Source organism: Euleptes europaea, chromosome 2 (genome assembly GCF_029931775.1).
Source record: "Euleptes europaea isolate rEulEur1 chromosome 2, rEulEur1.hap1, whole genome shotgun sequence".
In the NCBI taxonomy this organism is placed as follows: Eukaryota; Metazoa; Chordata; class Lepidosauria; order Squamata; family Sphaerodactylidae; genus Euleptes; species Euleptes europaea.
In genome coordinates, this window is record NC_079313.1 from 52,437,601 (window position 1) to 52,449,966 (window position 12,366).

At 46.8% G+C, this 12,366-nt stretch overlaps 1 protein-coding gene across 1 annotated transcript in view; it reads left to right on the forward strand.

Moving 5' to 3' along the window:
* Window positions 1-464: 464 nt before the first annotated feature.
* SYDE2 (synapse defective Rho GTPase homolog 2) overlaps window positions 465-12,366 on the forward strand; it is a 62,280-nt gene continuing 50,378 nt past the window's right edge. Inside the window, exons 1-2 of the mRNA XM_056845496.1 lie at window positions 465-1,758; window positions 9,458-10,165. Of these exons, the coding sequence (XP_056701474.1) occupies window positions 465-1,758; window positions 9,458-10,165 (2,002 nt within the window). The remainder of the gene's footprint in view (window positions 1,759-9,457; window positions 10,166-12,366) is intronic.

Genomic DNA, 12,366 nt, shown 5'->3' on the forward strand with positions numbered 1-12,366 from the left:
TGCAACACCGCGCTCCCCCTGGCCCCGACGCCGCGCGCGTTTGGCGGGGGCTGCGAGCCGGCCTCTCCCGCGCCCTCTCCCAGCCTGCGCAGCCTCGGGGCCGGGACGGGGAGGAGGCGAGGCCTTGCAGGAGCGCTCGGCCCAGCGCTCGGCTGGCAGCTCCGACATGCGCATTGCAGGCCGCCCTCTCACCCCGCTCAGCTATGCAAAGTATGTGAGCAGCAGCAGCAGCAGCAGCAGGAGGGGAGCGGGAGGCGTCGCGCGCGCGGGGCAGCCGGGCCATGGGGCGCTCGCGCCAGCCGGGCTGCGGGCTGCTGGTCCCGCCGACGCCGACGCCCTCCGGAGGGCCCCCCCCAGCACCACCAGCACCACCAGCACCACCAGCACCAGCAGCAGCAGCAGCAGCAGCGCCCCGTCTGCCCGAGGGCGGCAAGTGACCGGAGCAGGCGAGGCGGCCCCCAGGCATGGCTGACCCTCTGCGCAGGACGCTCTCCAAGCTGCGGAGCAGACGGTCGCAGCGAGGGGCCGCCGGCGCGGGGGAAGCGGCTGGCGGCAAAGCCCACAAGAGCCTGCGGCCCCCGGGGGACGGGGCGCCGCGAGCTCTCCTCGGGGGCCGAGCGGGCTGCTACCGGGCCCTCGTGGCCCCCTCGGAAGAGCCGAGGCCGTCGGAGCCGGGCGGGGGGCCCCGGCCTGGGGAAGGGGCGCCGGGAGCCGCGGTCGCCTGCCCTTGCCCCGCTGCCTCCCGCCGGGAAGGGACGGCGCCGCCGCCGCCAGGCCCCCCGGGGCTCCACGCGCCTCCGACGACGGAACCCTGCTTCCCCGCCGCCGATCCCCCGGGGGGCGCGGACCCCGGCTCTCCCCCGGAGAGGGGCGGCGGCGGCGAGGAGGAGGAGGAGGACTACTACGATAACCAGAGCCTGCCTGGCTGGGGCTGCCAAGGAGCGTCTGGAGCGCAGGAAGAGGCGCGGGGGAAGAAGGACGGCGGCGGCGGTGGCCACGGAGCCCGGGCGCGGGAGAGCCCCGGCCGGCTGCGAAGCCAGCTGCAGGAGGCCTACGACCTCCTCATCCACGCCATGCACGACCTGCCCCCTCCGGCCAGCCCCCGCTCGCCTCCGCCCGCTGCCGGGGCCGTGGAGAGCGGCGGCGCGGCTCCCCCCCGCGGGGACGGCTGCCCGGGGCTGCTGCGGGCGGACGCTCCCGCCTGCCCGCAAACCTCCTCCGCCGCCGCCTGGCGCCGGGGCCTCAGCAAGAGCCTGGACAGCCTCCCGCCGGCCCGGCCCCTGCCCAGGAGCCGCAGCGACGGCGCGCTCCGCTCCCTCCCCCGGGAGCCGACGGCGCCCCGCGGCCACCCGCGGCCGGAGCCTGGCGCGTGGCGGGGAGCCGCAGCCGCCCGCCGGCCCTGCGAGGGCGGCCCCGACGGCCGGAGCGCTGCCCGGGGCGAGCCGTCGGCGGCGCGGCTCCTGCTCCCCGGGTTGCGCCCCGGGCCGTCGGGAAGCCCCGCGGTGGACGGTCGCGGCGCCTCCAAGCCGCCCGCGGTGACCGTGCGGAAGCTGCAGCAGTGGATGCACAAAGGCCGCCTGCTCTCCCTGGGCGCCAAGGGCCGCGGCGCGGCAGCCGCGCCCCCCTCCCCTCCCTCCAAGGCCAGCGGGCTGCTTCTGGGCAGAGAAGAGGGGCCGGCTGCCCCTTCTCCCACCCGCGGGAGGGCCCCGGGCAGCACAGCTCCGGGGCCCCCTTCGGACCAAAGGATTTGGCTGGCAGGTAATGGCTTCGGCGGGGGGCGGGATGGGGGGGGGGTCTTGCAAAAGCCCACTTTTGACGGCGTGCAGGCTCTTTGCATCAGGAGCTGCCTGACAGCCCCTCCTGGCATCTCCGTGTTGGGGGAGGAGGGAGGCTGCTGCGGAATTTCTGCAAGGTGGGTGCAGGAGACCTGCCCATAAAGGCCACCTTACCCAAGCTTAGTATGCTTTACTGCTTTCTGTAGTAGTAGAAAAGGGCAAGAGTCCAGGAGCACCTGAAAGACTAACAAAAATATTTTCTGGCAGGGTACCCTGCCAGAAAATATTTTTGTTAGTCTTTCAGGTGCTGGCAGGGTACCCTGCCAGAAAATATTTTTGTTAGTCTTTCAGGTGCTGGCAGGGTACCCTGCCAGAAAATATTTTTGTTAGTCTTTCAGGTGCTGGCAGGGTACCCTGCCAGAAAATATTTTTGTTAGTCTTTCAGGTGCTACTGGACTCTTGCCCTTTTCTACTACTACACACAGACTAACACAGCTACCCACTGGGAATTACTTTCTGTAGAATGGCTTTCCCGTCAGGAAATGCTTCCGGGTAAAATACCCCCTGCTTTCCAGACTGGAGTCACTTACCTTAGCAACGAAAGGTAAGCAACGAAAGGACACCTTCTGTACGTTTCAGTACAGTGCTTTCATGGCACGTGCTTTGCAACACAGCCGTGTTTTTAAAGATTAGGCTGTTGCAAAAATTTTCATGCCAAAGTTTAACTTGTAAATGGCGGTGGTGGTGGGGATATGGGAATGAAGACCCAACATTAGGGTTGTTGGAAGAAAAGAGGAGTATGTTAGTTATAAAGAAATTTCTCTCTAATATGTAGTGCCGTTCCATTTAAGCGTATTTATCTTCACCAGACTTAAATGGAAGCTGTTGCAGGGCTTCCTAAGAACAGTTGGCACTGTATTGATTAGTCTTGAGTTTGAATCTCAGTAGACCTGTTCTAATCTCTTGCACTAAATCAGCGGTGTTTAAAAGTGATCACCTCTGGGTGGATTGTCCCTCTGTTTTTAAAGACTGAACTACATATTAAGAAACACGAAAATCCTCCAGGGACAATTGCTGTTTCAGGTTATGTGTGTGCACACTTGCAGGAGTGCCTGCCTGCCTGCCCATGGTGGGTGGGTGGGGGGATTAGCATATTCAAATATTCCTCCCTGGGGTAAAATTCCATAACATAGAAAAGCTAGAATGTCATGGAGAAGGATTCCAACTTCTAGTTGTTGGTATGGTTGTCTTTACTTGGAAAAAGAGTCACAGGCTTCTCACGTTAGAGTAAGAGCTGCTACAGTGCGGGTCCTACTTGTGATGGATGCTACGGTTTCTACCCATGCCGGTTGCCTAGCAGTAGAAAGGGGAGGAGTCACAGTGTGGGCTCCTCAAATTACAGGAAGGAGCCACCTTGCAGCCTTGCCTGTGCTGCAAATATAATGTGAGAATGGGCTCTTCTTCCTGAGGTCTTTTTGACCCATTTAACCCTTTCACTTGAAAAAAATTAATCCTTGGTTATATTTGTTAACCTTTCAAGTAACCAAAAGAGAGGTCACTCTCTTTTTTACTATATACCCCTCTTATGAGCCAGGTATTGGTGCATGCTCTCAATAACTGGTCATAAAAGAAGTAAGGGGCGGAGGGAAAAAGAATAAAAGTCTAAAATGCAGCACTGTTTCATTTACTTACATGGACCCTGAAAGGGTAAACAGTTCCAAGAAGGTTGCTAAATCAACATGGCAATATCCAGAGAATGCCTCTCTTTATATATTAATCACTCTGGTGTTGCTTAATTGAGTTAATAACTCACTTATTTAAGTACTGTACCAGTATGTGAAACACCCTTCACTTTCCAACTTCTTCATTTCCCCAAAGCTTAAATCATTGGAAATATTTCAGTGTTATGCATTGCTACAGACTGAACAACAACAGCAAAAAAGAGAATATATTCAAATTGTTTTCTGTCAGAATATACTTTTTTACTGGGAAAACTTATTGTAAATAATACATTTATCTTAAAAAGTCTCAACTTTTGACAGAGCCTGGAGCTTGTTACACCTTCTGTATTGTCCAGTACATTTCAGAAAACCTTTTGCTCAGTCAGCTTTTGCATAAGATCAAGACGTTATACAGCTCAATAACTTGGGGTGGCTGTATCTTGGTTCTGTGGACAAATATATAGCATATGTTTCCATATCTACTTTCGAAAGGTGTGTCTAGGAGAAATGAATTTAGACCTATCCCTTTACCAAAAAAAAGGTGGGGGAAGGTAAGTTCCTAGGCTAAGTCCTGCTTAATATTGCAACCACTATAATAGTTGTCTCCTTGGTTTGGTAATGAAGGTAAAGAATATGAACTAGCCAAAGGTAAGCACATTTATGTTCCCATTGCTTTCAGTAGGAGAGGCTAAATCATGTGTTTATTACTCCCAAAGCAATTAATGGGGCTTAAGAGTTCTTACTCCAGTTTGGCTGTTCAAGTACCCCAGAACTGATATGTTCACACTTCAGATAAACACTGGACAGAGGATCTTTTGTTCAGGAGCAGTTTGCAACAAGTGTGAATGAACAAATGTAAATCTCAAATTATTTGCTGTATCAAATCTTAGATATTCAAATTGCCGAAGTGTGCTAGCACTTAGCATTTATGAGGAGACTTCTTCAGGCTGTTCCTCTCACTGAGCACATTATCTGGCAAATAAGGAGACCAAAAACGAACTGTCACTTTGTGGTCAGAGTGCCTGGGCTCTGCCAAAGAACTGAAATAGTAGGGATACTTACCTGCCCATTTTAGAGTAAAAGCAGTATTTTGCAACTAATGAAGTAGGCCCAAAAAGCTTATGCTATGATAAATCAGCTAGTCTTTCATGTAGGGCTGTTGATTCAGTTCAGTCCGAACCGAAAAACAGCCGAATTTCCCGCAATTCGGCGGTTTTTCGGTTTGGATGAACCAAACTCAAAAAGGGGGGAAACCGGGGAGCCGAATTTGCCGAGTTCGGGGTGTTCCCGAATAAGTTCGGTGAATTTGGTCCCTTTAAACAGATCTGTGCCTTCCAGCTGGAAGGCGCAGATCTGTTCCCCCCCCCCCCCCGCGCGCGCCTCCAGGGAGCTTCCCTGGAGGCGCGGCAGGCCCTTTAAACAGATTTGTGCGTCCCGGCCGGGAGGCACAAATCTGTTTCCCCCCCCCCCCCGCGCGCCTCCAGGGAGCTTCCCTGGAGGCGCGCGGCGGGCCTTTTAAATAGATCTGCGCCTCCCAGCCAGGTCTTGCCAGCCCCCCGCCAGCCCTGCTGGGAATCCCGGCAGGGCTGGGGGGGGGTGTCTGGAAACCCTCTGCGCTGCCTGCGCAGACAGCGCAGAGGGGCTTGTTTAAAGGGCCCCCCGCGCGCCTTCAGGGGGCTTCCAGTCTATTTAAAGGGCCCGGCCGGGAGGCGCAAATCTATTTAAAGCCCCAGCTGGGAGGCGCAGATCTGTTTAAAGGAATCTCCCTGAAGGCGCGCGGGGGGCCGAATTTTCCCCCGAACTCCGGATCCCCCCGAATTTCCGGGGATCTGAAGCAGGGGAGTTCGGACTTCGGCACGGCCCGAATAAAAACGGGCCGAATTTTGCCGAAGCCGAACTATACCGAATTTTTTTTTCAACAGCCCTACTTTCATGTACCACTAAATTCCTTTGGTGTTCTTGTTCTGGCCGCAACAGATTTAACAACTATCCTTCTGGAAGCAATATTTCTAAATTTTTTAATATTTTTGCACAAATAGATTTATGGAAGCCTAAAAAAAGTTAAGAAATTTGAACATATTTTGTCATTACACCTTAATAAACATTTCTTTCACCCAGAAAATTTCTAATTGTTAGAGAAATCTACATGATACTTTTAGTGCTTACTTTGTTCTGCGGTTTTTGATTTAAACTAGAAATAGGTCCAGGTGACAAATAGATTATTGATATAAATAACTATATTTGAGTTAAGTGTTCAGAGTTTACTTCTCAGAACACTGTATGTTTTCCTAACATGCCCTTATGGGGCCAAGTGACTGTAGAATGAGGAAGTCCATTGTCTTTTTTTAACCTAGAAAGAACACTTGTCAGTTGTTACACATTACCAGTTTATTTCAATGAGAATTTCAAAGTAAGAGTGTTTAGAATTTACCTCAGTGAAACTGTTCCTAATATATGAAGCTAAAGTGACCAGATGCAATAGAAGATAAAATGTTATGGTTTAATAAAGGTTTTTTTCAGCAGATGCAGTGACCCCCAATTTTGAGGGGGGCCCTGCCAAAATTCTCTCTTTTACAGAACTTTCAAGGTTGAGTCACCCTTTGATCTTGGTCACTCTAGATTTTATGGGAAGACCCTAAGCCAGGGGTCTGTAGCCTTTACAATTAAAGAGTCAAGCTACATCAAAATTCAGATGAACAGCCCATTCCTGAGCCGCCTCCCGCCGGCACAGGCCAGGAGGCGTTCCAGTGCTGGCCAGGGGCGGGGCTGATGTTAGTCGACCTCCTGAGCCGTTTTGGCTTTTGTTGTTGTTGAGATACGCCAGCTTTTTGCTGCCGTAACTCCCATGCAACCCTATGAGGTTCAGGTCCAGATGCTGCCGTATCTCCCATGCAACCCTATGAGGGTTTTTTGTGCCGGGTAGAGGTTTTGGCGGTGCCGGAACACCGCTGGGTTGCCTCCTAAGCCCGGCGCAGACATTCCTCTCAGGAATGCGCTGTTAGAGATCAATGAAGAGCCAATAAAAGAAAGCCTATTTGCCTAACTGAAACGATGCTATTTAACATTACTGATAATTGACGTGTTGATCCATAAAGCTTCTGCAGCCCCAAAACTGGTTGTTGCGAGTCCTTTATTAGAAAGGGACACATGCACGAGGTCTCACAATAAGTAATAAACATACACACGAGCACCCTGCGCTACTGTTTTCGTACCATGGCCTAAATCTGTGCCTGGTTGGCACTTGGATTACTGGCAACTATTTACCTCTATTATTTCCTTTTTTAAAAAGCCTTTAGTTCCATAAAAATCATCACCTGCCATTTCCCTCCATATAGTGGTTATTCCAGCATCCCACCAACCATTCCAGTACAGCTGAACTTGCAGATTTGATTGTCTTTTTAAAAGAGCCTTATTCGGGTCTGTTCTGAGCCACATTAGGCTCATAAGTTGCAGACTCCTGACCTAAGTGCTTACATAATGTTGATCTCCCATCGCTCATGAACGGACTCGCACATTTTTATAATGCACGAACCTGTTCTAAATTGTGTTAAGAAGAATGCATATACTTTTTGTTTTGCCCTTTTAATAGTATGTGGTCTTTTGTAAACTATCAGAAGCAGTTACTTTCTAGTACAGTTTCTTTCATGTTTCAACTTCTTGGCATGAGTACATACTGAATAGGTGCACTGGAAAATGTTCTTCGAGGTTAACTCCCCTCCCTGCTTTTTGTTTTAAATTCTGTTATAGGATTATGCCTGGGTTTAAGGTTTCATTGTTCCAAAACCTTCTAGATTGATTGGCAGACACTCCTTTAGAAAAAATATAATTAGCAAAAGATTTTAAGCTCCAGTTGCACAATGATATTACATTCTATGTGTTGTTTTACCAGCATAGGAAGGTTAAAATGAGTATAATTGCAAGCTATATGTTAATTGTAAAGGCTTGAGTTGTCATGGCAAAATAAATAAACTTGTTTCAGTAATTTGGGTTGTTATGGTATATAAGACAATATCACTTGCCTCATAGAGTAGTGGCTTCTTGCTGTGGTTAATTCATAAGAGAATACAAAAACCAATCCCATGAGCAGTTATCTTGATAAACAACATATCGTTCCTACTGTTTTTTTTTTTGGGGGGGGGTGGAGTTTGCAATGGATGGATTTATTTCTGCCTATTTCAATGTGTACTTATTGTTAGCATATAACAACATTGGCAGTGTTAAAAAGACTGAACTAAAATTTTATTATCAATCTTTATCTTAAATTTGTCTGGTGGGAAATATTCTATTTTGTTATTTTTAAAAATAATATCATTTACTTAAGAATGTTAAATGCCCCTTAGGGGCACTGTAAATAACGTAAACAACCATTTATTAACTGATCTTTGAAGGAGGGTTTAGGAAAGGTTCAAGTAACTGATATTCTAGGGAAAAGAGCAGTGTTTAGTACACATGCTAATTTTTAGCATGTTAACTGCTCTGCTAATTTTTGTCCAGTATGTTGGACATGAAAACTGGATGGAGTGACAAGAACATGTAACACATTGAAATACACTTCCCATGATTGTATAAGTGTGTCAGTTTTCTTGGCAATTATATGCCTCAGATGTAGAATATTGTAGGGTTTAAGAAATGTGGGTTTTTTTAACATCAGTTGTGCTCAGTGTGAAAGGAGCAGTTTTTTTGAAATGCTCATCTCAACTAGACCTGATCCATCCGTACTAACTGCAAATGGCCTTCTCGCACAATGTATTGAGTACTCTGCAGGATGAAGGCCAAAATAATCTAGACTTTGTTTCTTGTTAGGCCATGAAAACTACCCTGTAGTGTGCTCACTCAGTTAACAGAGATATTGTTAACTGCTGATATGTGGTGAGGCAAATTTCTCTTTTTGCAATGTATGTACACTTGGAATCTGACTCAAGTTCAGACACGACTGTAGTATCGCTCGTCATTCTGTCGAGGCTTTCGTTGCTTTTGCTGTGTCTGGTCAGATTTTAATATTTAACCACCCAAATATGTGTTCTCGTCTGCCTTTTTTACCCCCTTTCCTCTGCATGTATGGAATGCCTGCATTCTGAAATTTGAGTACCGTACAGTGTTTATAGGCCTTTTATAAAATCTAAGCACCGAGGGAGTTCTTCTGTTGATTCAGAAGTGCAGTTTTGATCAGGGTTTTTAGCTTTAGGTGGAAACAGTAGCTCCTTTCAGGCTTTCTAGCAGTTGCACTATGCTGCTCTAGTCCTTTGGTGTCTCCCCAGCTCCAACCCCCCTCCCTCAAGTCACTCTACCCTGCCTGCTCATCTATCCAGTGGCAATTATTTTGAAGCCTGAAGCACTCCACTAAATTGTGCTGTGTATGTAGTGACGTCAGAGGTACTGAAATACGTTCCATTAAAAATACCAAATACAATGTGAAATCATGAAGTGTTGATTCCAGGTTCCATTAAAAGCCAGTGCGTGCTCCCTTCTTTCCCTTTGGATTTTCAACTTCACCCGAATTGGGCTCTCTCTATGAAACTAAGGCTGCATTTCTATGCATCCTTACTTGGGAGTAAGCCACACTATACACAGTGGAGCTTACATTGAGTAAACATATTTAGGATTAGGCTATGTGGGTGTACTCCTTGGCATAAATTCCAATGAAATCATTAGTTCTGATAGTTGCATAGAGTTGGACTGTAAGATGTTTGAAAGCTTTAGACATATTAGCAACCCCATTTATGTTCATTCAGAAATAAGCCCTACAGTGCCATCTGAAGCAAAGCTACACCCATCTAAGTCCATTAAAGTCAATGGGCTTAGTTTGATTTTCCATTTTGTAGCCATGTGTTCCATAGTCATGATAAGTGGAAAGCTGAATGCATTGTGGTACATTGTAGTTTCATTAACGTTTAATATAAACTCAATTGCAGTGATGTAAACTGGACAAATGTTCTAAATATCCACTTTTTTCCATACCAGATTTGATTGAAAATGTTTACATACCTTCTGTGAGCAGAAGAGATTTTAAGAACTTTAAATCCAGTGAAATGGCTGAGTGCACACCTCGAATTGCTAGCATCACGGTGTCTAAGAAACGAAATTGGTTACATCAGAGTTCTCCAAGAGCACCTAATCTGGAGAAAGGAGATTCTTATAAGAAAATTTCAGGAGAAACTCACCAGGTACTCAAATCTCCCAGTCTTTTGCTTGAGCCCAAAATGCCCCAGACCTTTCCCAAACCTCTAGGGTATGAAAACCCTAACAGAAGAAATGGTTCTGCACATGCTGCTGTGAATGGAGAAAGACCTTTGGCACTACGAAACTGTACTTTAGAATTTGGTGAAGATAATGATGCAGATGATGAAGGAGAAATATGGTACAATCCTATCCCTGAAGATGATGAGCCTGACTTCCCTTGTTTTGTTCATAATAATGCTGACCGTTCAGACTCCCAAGCCATGAATTGCAAGATATCCTCTGCAAATGACATGATTAATGTTGCAGTGCATAATGAAGGTGTTCCACAGTCTTTCAACTGTACTGGAGATACTCAGCCCAGGGAAATTAGTCAAGTCGATTGTGTACATTCCATGGAACATTTGCAAGTACAGAAGCCAAAGCCTGCATGCACTATTCTGAGTGGGTTTGTAACAGAGGATAGTTCTACATTAAAAGGTTCTTCAGGAGGTAAGAGAAGTGTCAATGTCTAACCTTCTACAATGCTTATAATTGTTGCATTTAGCATTCCCGCTAAAGTGCTAGTTTTTATGTTGTTATGGTGCCTGAAGTCAGTTGTCCTGAAAGTTGAGTTCATACAGTATCTGCAAGTAAAGCACTCACATAAGCAGGTGTTTGTAAATATAGTATTAACAAAAGATTCAGTTAATACAGCAGAATCTTTGCATGCTCAATGAAAAGTACCAATTTCCATAAGGTTTGCTAAGTCGTGGTGTCTAGGATCCAGTCCTGAGGGTTAAGGTAGATGAATTTATAAAGAGAATGATTTTTAGTGCATCCTGGAATGATGGAGTGAGCCTGGCTGCCTCCCACATTTACACTTCGGATGACAGAATTATGTACCAGCTAATCAAAAACTGATGTCTGTGGGACTGCCACTTCCTCCCCATGCTTCAGGTAGACTACTCACTTTAAGCACCCGGTATACATTTATGTGTTGATTTGCCACCTGATTAATAATGAAAACCCATAAAGCTGCTTCTGGAATAGTATGGGAGGGAGGTCTATGATGTCATAGGGTAGTACTATGCCCAGCTGGCCTCTGTTGCAAACTTGTATAATGGTTTTGATTACAGAGCTTAACCCTGTAGAGCAAAAGTAAGTTTAGCCTGAATACACTGCCATCAGAATTGGGCTTGATATCATGAAAGGGTTGTTTGTTCCTACACTATCATCCTATGCTTCTTCTTAGTCTATTGAAGACAGTGGACTTAGAAGTACGGCAGTGTATGGGTTGGATCCAGACTGATTTGGCAGCTTCCACTGAAATCCCCTTTCCTCTGCAGATCCTCTCATGTCATTTCTCAGTGTCCGTTGTCTTCCAGCAGCAGTGTTTGGTGGAAATCATCAGGCTGCAGTGTGGGAAGAAGGGGGCAGGAAAGTTCCATTCTGCTATTAGAAAATGTAATCTATGTCTTCCAATTTTCCTACCATTGATGAATCCAGTATTCTGTGTGCTAATAGTTAGATGTGTTGAGGATGCCATATCTTTCCATTAAGGTACCAGTTGGCACCCAGGCGCCGACAGAACTGTCCCTGCCAACAGCGTTAGTGCCTCTTATTCCATGATAAGAGGGCACTTTCACTGCCAGTGGGGTCATGAAGATGACTCCACTACACTTTCAGCCCAATCCTCAGGAATGGGCTGTAAATTTAGTTTTATAGCCCTTCTAGAAGAGGTAAGTGATTTTACCCAGGTTTGAAATTATAGCGCATCCTCAGCAGAAAAGGGTATAAAACCCCAGTCAATGGAAGAGACTTCCTCATAGGTCTTGATGGCTTATAGCATTCATTGTAACAGTGTACATAACTTAATGGTTGTTGTAGCACATAAATAGAAGGTATGCATATAAATGCTTCATTTTTCCCTCTTAAGGTCTTGGATATTTTTCCAGGTTATCTTCACCATTAGATGTGTTGTAATGAGAGAAAGTGACTTGTTCAGGATCGTTCAGCAGCTTTATAACTGAATGGGGACTCAGACCCCAGTCTCTACATTCCAAGCGCAATGAGCTAAACCACGCCAAGCTATTTTATCTCTCTGCTGCATGGTGCGCATGTTCATAAGGCTATGTCAGCTGTAAACCTGTGACAACATAGGTGGGGATGAACCTCGTTTTGTGCACATATGTTAATGTTTCTGTTTTACCAGTTCTGAACTTACACTTGGCTTTAGTTTATATGCCTCCTGATTGTTTTTAGAGAATAGTTCTGATTTTAACCTGCTCATGGAGAAAAATCTCTCCAGTAGCTGCATTTACTGAAACAATCTGTTTTAACTAATATTTCAGAATTTACCATGACTTAAAAAATGAGATCACTTGTCTCTTTCTCTCTCTCTCTCTCACTCACTTTTTTGGTTTTTGTTTAGACGACATTTACTGTATTCTGTTCACATATTTCTTAGAGGAGCTATAACAGAGTATATTTCTTAATGGAGCTGTCAATGCATTAAGCACATTAAGGTTCTAAATCAACTTTAGGTACTTAGGGAATGGGTAAGAAATCCGTGCATTCCTCCCCAATCCTTTTTCAGTGGGCCTGAAAAATATGCCGCAACACCATGCATTTATTGAGAAATGCTAGTCAATTTTGTGTGGCTTCCGCTAAATTGCTTTTAATGGTTTCTTTGCCAGCTTCAAAGGTGGAAA